The sequence below is a fragment of the Anguilla rostrata genome, chromosome 2, assembly GCF_018555375.3.
Source record: "Anguilla rostrata isolate EN2019 chromosome 2, ASM1855537v3, whole genome shotgun sequence".
Classification (NCBI taxonomy): Eukaryota; Metazoa; Chordata; class Actinopteri; order Anguilliformes; family Anguillidae; genus Anguilla; species Anguilla rostrata.
Window position 1 is genome coordinate 55780987 of NC_057934.1, and position 9506 is coordinate 55790492.

The 9506-nt window shown below is 44.1% G+C and overlaps 1 protein-coding gene across 1 annotated transcript in view; it reads right to left on the reverse strand.

Moving 5' to 3' along the window:
• myo15b (myosin XVB) overlaps positions 1-7921 on the reverse strand; it is a 30455-nt gene extending 22534 nt beyond the window's left edge. Inside the window, exons 1-13 of the mRNA XM_064323369.1 lie at positions 5360-7921; positions 4592-4656; positions 4090-4153; positions 3807-3916; positions 3259-3333; positions 2996-3089; positions 2685-2788; positions 2396-2459; positions 2210-2323; positions 1909-2070; positions 1471-1584; positions 1289-1347; positions 712-835 (exon numbers count right to left, since the gene is read on the reverse strand). Coding sequence (XP_064179439.1) covers positions 712-835; positions 1289-1347; positions 1471-1584; positions 1909-2070; positions 2210-2323; positions 2396-2459; positions 2685-2788; positions 2996-3089; positions 3259-3333; positions 3807-3916; positions 4090-4153; positions 4592-4656; positions 5360-7921 — 3711 coding nt within the window. The remainder of the gene's footprint in view (positions 1-711; positions 836-1288; positions 1348-1470; positions 1585-1908; positions 2071-2209; positions 2324-2395; positions 2460-2684; positions 2789-2995; positions 3090-3258; positions 3334-3806; positions 3917-4089; positions 4154-4591; positions 4657-5359) is intronic.
• Between the last annotated feature and the right edge of the window lie 1585 nt (positions 7922-9506).

Below are 9506 nucleotides of genomic sequence, written 5' to 3' on the forward strand. Positions count from 1 at the left end.
CAATGAGTTATCAGAGCTACTGAAAGAAATACTCAAATAAATAACCACTTTGTTTTTTTCTGTTTATTTTTTATATTATTGCCACATTATTGGATCTCCCTATTGTAATTTATAAAATGCTAAAGTTCCTATAGAGACAAATTGATGGATGGTATCTTCAGGTTTGAGGTGTGCAGAGATGGAAAATCCAGGGATCAGAAAATAGAAGTCCTGCCATGTGTTTCTTCCACCCATGAACTCAACTGATTTCACTAATTAGTTCTACCCCCTGACTGAAGAATCATTCAGCAAATTAGCAAATCCAGGTGAAAATACTTCTGAGGACTTTTACTTTCTGAACCTGTATTATCCACCCGTGTAGGTTTGCTTGCTGAACACAGTCTGCATGGCTCAAATGGGATCAGAGCCCCACTGAGTATTTAACTGTCTGCACCAAGGAAAAAACAAACTCATCCATTGACATTTGGGAAATTGTTAAAAGCTGTATGTCCAGTTTGCATTGCCATGACAACAGAGTGAGTTGGTTTGAAAGGGCCAACAAGGGGTTACACAATGAAAGCAAAAGTAGTAAACTGTAGCTTGAACTGTAGTAAAAAAAAAATCTCTGATGATCCTTTTATGAAGTACACATCATAGCTTCTTCAAAACTCTGATATTCCACAGATAAAAAATCAACAGAGCTAGTGTGAGAAGTAAAAATACAAAAGGCACCTCAAACCCGTATATGTCCACAATGCCCACAGTGCTGTCCATCTCAGTGGGGATCAGCCACTCATTAATGCGGTCAAGCACCCAATCAAACAGCACAGAGTATAGGGCCTTGGCAATGGCATCCCTGAGGGTTGTGGAATAGGGGTAAAGTGTTCATCAGGACTGCATACATAGCTGGACTTCACATCCTTGAATCTACTGCATACATAGCTGGACTTCACATCCTTGAATCTACTGCATATATAGCCAGACTTCACGACCTTGAATCTACCACATGCATAGCTAGACTTCACATCCTTGAATCTACTGCACACTTAGCTAGACTTCACAACCTTGAATCTACTCAAGTCTTGTAAAATCACCATAACATGTAACATGTAAAGTACAGTGTTTCCAGTAGGAAAACAGGCAAATACCTGATTAATTTGCATCATTATACAACATATGCAATTTTAGAATGCAGGTAACATGTAACTTCCTGTCAAAATGAAAGATAAATAAAAAGGTTAAGGTATCCTAAGGGAAAGTGCAAACATGAAAAATAAAGAACTCTCCAGGGTACAGTCAGCCGTGGTACCTTGCTTCTATGGCACTTTCCACAGACAGGGGGCTGTAGATTCTATCATAGGTTGTCTCCTGCAGCAGAGCAGATCACCACATTACTGATGCACTACCAGAAATGTCTGTCATTTGCCAGTCACTAATAACTGAGCACAGTGATGAGCCCACAGGACAGGAAGTGCCACCTGAAGCTCTCACCGTGACACGGTGTGTGATGACGGTCTGTAGAGCCTCCGCAGACACCTGCAGCAGACTGCCCACACGCCGTGCCTCAGCCTCGCTGAAGATCCTCGCCACCTCAAAAGACTCGCTCTGCATTCCCACATGCACACATACACACACACACACACACATATACAAATGGACACACACACGTGCACGCACACACACACACACAGACACACAAGCACACACACTCACAAACACACATAGACACGCATGGCATATTGCATAGTATATAGTATACACATAATATGCATAGTTTTTTTATGCAGCACATGTCAACACAGGTATATTCTGTCCTGGAGTATACACAGCAAACATAGGAGATTTTCACAACTGGCAGGCCAAGATTTTGGGTATTCATTAACTCATTGTTTACAGGGGAGTAAGGAGTGGTAAGCACAGCATACACACCTCATAGGAACTGAAACAGATATTCCCAAGCTGCAGGATAGAGGACAGCATAGCCCATATAGTGGAGAGCTGATCTGGGTGCAAACCAATTGTCTCCATGCATTGGACCAGCAGCAGGAAATCCTGCTTGTCCCACTTCCCCTCCAGCTCACAAGCTCCGCCCTGTCCAGACACACACAGGATGCAGAAGGAGTGAAGAGTGCAAAGCTGAATGATATCTTTGCCTTGGCTGAAACGGTTTGCTGGTAAAATTGTAAATTACTAATTGAAAGATATTTTACTATAGAAAGTGAGACCCCACCTGATTGAGGTAATAGTAGGTTTCTGCTCCTTGCAGATAAAGATCCTGCTTGTCCCATTGATTCATCCCAGCCAACAACTCATAGAAGACATGGTAGTTTCTCTCTCCGTTGGCCTAAAGGAGATAATGGCTTCACATAACTAATTTTTGTAACAGTAATGTAAGTGAATAAACAAATAGGCTCACCTGAAAGACAATTCTCGATTTCTCAAGGAGGTACTGTGACAGCGAGGTCCCCACAACAACACCACTGCAGACCAAATAAAAGACAACAGCAGGTCCAGTGTTCTAGCTCACACATCCTTCAGGGTTGTTTTTTTGTGTTTACCCCCCGAAATCTCTTTCTCTTTGTTTGTCTCTCCTGTCCTCGGGAACAGTTCATGTGTCTGCTGACTGCATATGACTAATGACAATGATCATAATAATAGCTGTACAGCTATAATAGTCACCAGAATAATTAAAAATTCAGACTCACTGACGAATGTGGATGTGCAGGTATTTGCCAAACCGACTGGAGTTGTTGTTGAGGATGGTCTTGGCATTGCCAAAGCTCTCCAGAATGGGTAAGACTTCCATGGGCTGAGGGATGGAGAGAGAGAGGGACAGAGAGGAAGTATGACAGAATAATTTGTACTGGTGCCATGTTTGATTGTGTCTGTGTATGTTTGTAGGTTTCAGTTCAGGGTTCGCCTGTAGCTGTTAGTATTTGTATATGTGCTGTAAGTGTGTGTGTGTGTGTATGTGTGTGTGTAGGAAGCTGGTGCAGTGTGTGTAGTGGTGGCAGACCTGACGAAGGCTCTCAGCTTTGCCCTGGTACATGATGCTCAGGTACTGTACAATCAGTTTGGTGGCCTCTGTCTTTCCAGAACCACTCTGTCCACTATGGGTGAAAGAGAAGGCTCAGTGCAAATTCCATCACACTTATTGAATATGATGCAGAGAGTGAGAGTGAGAGAGAGAGCGAAAGAGAGAGAGCAACAGACTCACAGACACACAGACAGACAGACAGAGATTCAACAACAGATTAAGACGGAGATTGATGGCCCTACCTAATGACAATGCACTGCTCCTGGGTGGAGTTCTGTGACAGGCTGAAGGCAGAGTCCGCAATGGCATAAACATGACTGTACAGGGAACACACAGACACCCAGAAACGGACTAAGAACCATGAACCCCACAGTGTAATTACAAAGCAATTATATAGACCTAATTATGGGCTATGGACAACATCTAACTCACTGTGTTTGGGTCATTTACAGTATAAGAAAATAATATGCCTAATGAAGTCCTGGGAACTAATGAGAAGTGTCAGCTTTGCTGTCACACATAAACTGCCTCACATTAACCATAAACAGTTAAACAAAGTTAGTATTGGGGTCACTCACTTGCAGGGGTCGCCTGTCTGAACATAAAGGGCTACCCTTCAGATCTGTGGATGGGTTAACTTTATGCGCTTTCGGGTTGCTAATGATGAGCTAGAATAGAGAAGCGATGTCGCATTTAAACCCTGCCCCTCACAGAAACTAGTATCAGAAGGGTTCCTGGGGTTGCCCATGGTGGGTCACTCACGCCGTGTTACCCACAGTGCACCACTCACGGTGGGTTCCGCCGATGCTCCTTCCCCTGGTATTGAAGGCTCAGCTCCTCTGTGTAAATACTGAGGGGCTTGAAGGGATTGACTGACAGTAGCATGTTCCCAATGTAGGTCTAAAAGATTTAAGAGGAGCTATCATACGATCAATAATACAATTAGCGATACGATGAAAGAAATCATAAGCACAGACTGAATCATTGCATAAATAATAGTAAATGCATTTCAAAATAACAGAAGCAAAAAGAGAAGAGAAAGGCCAAATTTAGTGAAGATGGGTAGTACATACGTAAATGAAGTCTCGATGGAATCGCTTCTTTAGGTTCAGCAGCACAGAGCTCTCACAAACCTCTCTATAAACACAGATAGCCCACCAATTATTGTTTCCTTTTCTAATCTTTATATAATTAGTCAGTTGATGTCAGTTTTCAGTCAGTTGATGGTAAAATACATCACAGCACCAATATATTCCACGTGATTACTTTTAATTAATCCTCACTGGAGGTTTCAATGTCAATATTCACAACTTTAGTGTTGCACATCAAGCTTTTTCCCCTTTTTTTACAAGAACGACCCCAAAAGCAGAATTTATCATAACTACCTGTGCATATCTGTTACAGATGTGAGATAAATGTTTCTGTTTTTATTTTAATTGACTGGCTTGTATTTGTATTTGCCATCGCACACATGTCCACTGATATAGAGTAATGTGTAATTTCTGTGGTGTGTTGATTTCAGCCCATGGGGAATGGTTCCAGAGGGCAAGCTGGCCCTGTCACAGTGTAACTCACTCCAGCTGTGACAGGTCCTCCACCTCGTCCACTTCCATGGCCTGGGTGCTCCCTGGCATCTGCACCTGGGGCCGGGAGCAGTATGTGGGCAGCAGTCAGAGAGAGGCTCAGGGTGGTACAAACCCAGTGCTCACATCACAGCCCCTCCCACAAAATGAAACTGATAGCACCACTGATATGGCTAAATAATAACTTGACAATGGGTGCATTAAGCTGAGGATAATGCATGTGTGGGAGAGAACAGGAGCGTGGAGAACAGAAGTGGATCAATTTACTGAGCAGCCATGTGAATGAAACTGGCATGGTTCATGGCCTATCAAATGCTACCAAACTGTTTCTTTTCATTTTTTTAGTTTGTTTTGCCCAGATGTCCTCATAAGCAAGTGTAAGCCTTGAAAGACTTACATACAAAAAGGGACCTAAAGCTTTGTAGAATATAAACACCTCAATACAGAATTATATTACACTGAAGAATCAGAGCAAAAAAGGTTGAAATTATTTGAAACATACTGCAAGTGCAGTTAAAGAAAATGGTTCCATGTGATAATGAATAAGGGCAAATATTATTTGCTGTTTTCACATAGTTTTCACAAAGCTACAGAAATTTTAATGTAATTAAATTCATTTTACTCTGTGAGGTCAAACAGTATTTATTGAATAATTAAGCCCAAATTAGGTTAATGCTCTTGAAAGTGGTCATATTAAAATATAGCATTCTGAAAACTAAATTAAATACGTAAGAGAGATCATTGTCATCCTTTGTAATACCTGAGTTTTGCTGAGCCGGCTCTCCAGCATGTTCTGACTAGCATCCTCTGCCTCCCAGGGTCCCCTGCCATGGTAGTATGGGTTCGGTTCAGTCTCCTGGGGTGCGGTCCACTTGCTAAGCTTTTCCACAGTTTGGTGGGGCAGAAGAGTTTCTGCTCGTAGCCAGTCATTGGGGTCACTGCGCAGTGGGCGGCCCTGTGCCCAGTGCACCTCCCTCGATGAGGGCAAAACACCCTCTCCCATCAGCTGCGCCACCTCCCGGTCTGCCTCCTCTTCATAGAAGGAGGACACGTGCATCTGCCCATTCACCTCAGCCTCCACAGCAATACCACCCGGCTTCTCTTTGTCATTCTCATTGTTGCCCTGTGCCAAAGTCAATCCAGTTCCAGACATAGGTTTGGGCATATTTAGTTTGGTAAGTTTTAACTGTGCGGGACCTAGTTTTCCCTTAGCTGCCTGCAAAGCACTAAGCCCCTCTTTCTCATCTATTACAGCCTGTCTACTCTCCACAGTCCTTTGCGGTTCTTTCTCCCCAGCATTCCCAGTTGGGCCAACATTCCTGACAGGTTCTTTCTGAGTAATATTCTTTTTTACGGACTTCAGGACTGTCAAGTCAGGCTTCACGGGGAGGACCAGACGGGCACCTGGTTTTGGGGGTACGCGCTTTGGCTCTGTGGTGGCACTGGTGGTGCTCATGGTCGAAGCAGGTGAACCTCCTTTGGCCTTGCCGATTCTGTGCATTCTGGGAAACACAATGGCGTATTTGGCATCTCCTGGATTCTTCTCCTCTGCTTCACTCTGACTGTCGCAGACCTTTTGTGATGAACTGTCATCATCAGATGAGTCTTCCTGTGCCTCAGACTCCTGGTCTTCCTGAGGATTAGCTTTCATCTCCTTGGCTAACTTTGCTTCTGATTCCGGCAATTCTGCCTTTTTCTTCAGGCTAGTGGTACTAGCAATACGCATAGCCATCCTTCGACGGAAGAGGCTCTTCTTGGAGCTTGTGGTGCTGTTCTGCCGTTTCAGAGCTTGAGCAGTGAGCCACTTGGAGATGCTGATGGCCCGAGAAACAGCAGTTATTTTTGCCCGAAGGTTGACACTCTTAGGGATCTTCTTCTGTATCCAGCCGGAAACGCGTCGCAAAGTGTTCATTCCCTTCCGACGAGCTATGAGGCTATCTGTTTGTCGAGAAGTTACTGCCTCTGCAAGTTCTACCTCTGCTGTATCCTCTGACTCCATTTGCTTTTTCCTGGCCTGGCTTCTTAGAGAAGCCATTTTGACCTTTCCAAGGACCAGCCCAATATTTTGTGGGCGACCAGTGCTCTGTTTCTGTTTATTAGGCCCCCCGCTTTGCTCTTCGTTAGCCGGTTCTGCTACGAAATCTTGATTGGCTCTGGCCTCTTTCTTCTTTAATTTCATCGTGAGCATCATTTGGGATGGGCTAATCAGAGCTGATTTAGAAGTTGAGGCTATTTTCTCTTCCTCCTGGTCTTGAGGTTTACCTTTAGTTGTCTTAGCTGCTTTTGCTAACTGCAGGATCTGAGACTTGCCTTTGTCCGGGGCATTCTTATTCAGGACTAATCCTTTCATTTGGAAGGCCTTGGCTGCTGTGGGTGCTGGTTTCAGTTTCTCTGTTGGAATGGGCTCTTTTTTCAGCAGGATCTTAGGTTTCACCTTCCCTCCCTGGCCCAGGAAATGAGTCGTCAGCTTGAGAGGTCCAGCCTTTTTCGGCGAGGCAGTGCTCTTGCTGGGGGCACTGTTTTCCTCGGCATTATCGCCATGCCTGTGCTCCTCTTCTGACTCCGACTCCTCTTCACCACTGCCGCTGCTGCTGCTGGGCTCTTCCACAGGCTCACCCCTGGGTGTGGAATTTGCTGCGGGTTGAACGACATCCTCTTCCTCTGCTTCGCTATTCTCCTCATCATCCTCTGTATCCAGCGGCTCCTCCACAGGACAGGCTTCACCAGCTTTGATCCCAACAGACTCTTCATTGCCATCCGTCTCCTCTGCGCCATCGCTAGCCTCCGGACTCTCGGTACTCTGCTCTTGCTCTGAGGTCTCCTCCTCACTCTCTGATATCTCTTCTGATGACTCTACAACCCTTCTTTGTTCTTTTTTCCCAAATTTTGTCTTCACCTGTTTGGAAGGCAGTTTGACAGCTTTCTTGATGCCAGCCTTACCTGCAGCATCTTTCTTAGTTTCTTTTGCAGGCAGAGTCTTACCTTTTAGAGCGCTCCCTTTCCCTGTTTGTTTAAGTGTCTCCGTCTCAGTTTCCGCTACTTTTGATTTCTGGTCACTTTTTACCTTTCCAGCCTCATTGTCCTTTATCTTCTTTCCTGTAGTCTCTGACTCATCTTTCCTGCCTTTATTTGTCATGGCAAGCTTGGGCTTGCCTGATGCGGCATTCGCTGGTTTGGCAGGTTCCTTTTTCCCTTTCTTTTTCCCACAGTCAACACTCGCGTCCTCCCGGGAAATCTTTGCAGAACGGCTCTTGTCCACCGATTTCTGCTGCTGTGCCTTTGTCTTTTGCCTGTTACTGTGGGCTGATTTAGCTGGAGCCATGGACACTGTCAGTTTTTATTCCTCTTTTTAAAATATCAGGGTGATAATAATCCTATGGTTATCTGCAGAAAGGAAAACTTTTTTGACATCAGTGAAAGATAATGAGTATTGAATGTTATGCTGTTCAATAAGCAGTCACATAATTTAATTTAAGTCTGGTTCATTCGGGATCATTCTGTCATCTATTCACCTGCTCTACAAAGACAGCTCTGTCCTGCTTTAATAGACATAACCTACATAGAAAATACAACATAATTTGTGTTCCATTACTTAGCCCCCTACAGTATATATCCAGACCTCTTTAAAATTACAGAGAAACCAAAGACTCAAAGAGACAATCATCAGGCATACAGGTCATGTAACATGCAACTGAAAGAAGCCTTTAGGGCTAACACTCAGTCATCAAAAAGACTGAGTTTCAGTTTCATTTAACTCCAGTACCTGACCATGCTCAGGTCAGACACCCTGCAGGGCCACTGACGTAACCATCATAGGAGGCCTACTTCACACCTGCATCGCTTCAGCCAGATGCAGCCTGACTTAAATTTATTTGCAATGTTTGCCAAATCACATCTAATCATGTTTTGTTTCTAACATTTTCTAAATGAAATCACATTTACTGCATGCATAAACATTACCATCTGTTTCCATTTGTGCCTTTCCTTTTAAAACTTAAAAGCCCAGCAAGACTGAATTTCACCTGGACTCGCACCTATATTTTCATGAAAGACTAAACCAAATCGTACGCTTCAGTTCTGTTTAACAAACAGCTTAGCCCAGATGATGCTCACATACTCAGACAGCTACACGGTAAAAGCTTGTCTCAGTACAATAGTGCTTACCTGCCTTCTCCAGTGAGCTGGCCTCATGGCAGAGGTTCTGGGAGGGTGCACTGTTTCTGCCTGTGCCTGAGCAGTGGTTGTTACTGAAAAACACTGGGAGCTAAGGTCACAAACACAATCATGCAGGCAGGCAGGCACAACTGGAGACACATACCAACACAATACGATACGCGTACACACGTACACACACATTGAGGGCTGCCTATGAATTATTCAGCTGTGCTCGATGAGCCGTTGGCTTATGGTGCCATTCATATTGGCAGCTGGTGAACAGGGGCTGGAAAGGTGAGAAGGTATGAGGAAAGATTGACAATAGGTGATGATACATGAGAGAGAGATGGAGGGCGAAGAAAGAAAGAAGGAGGGAAGGATCAAGAGGTGTAAAGGGGAGGGATCGGTTAAGAGGAGGTAGAGAGGGAGAGAGAGGACCTTTGTCAGAACACAGCATTGAAAGCAAGTTCTGCCTCTAAGGGACTTTCTTCTCACTAAGCCCAATTAGTTCTTTTTGGAAATGTTCAGCTTTCCAATATCTCCAGCCTTCCCTTCAGATATACTTGGCTAATAATTTCATTGTCTTCTGCTATAACATGCATGCTATATTAGAACAGACATAATGCTGTATAGTCTTATAAGTTAGTGAACTTGTAAGATTATACTACAATAGATGAAAACAATTAGGGTTTGTTTGTTGCCAAGAACATCTGAAAGTCATTATGTTAACGGGAGCACTATGTATTTGTTTG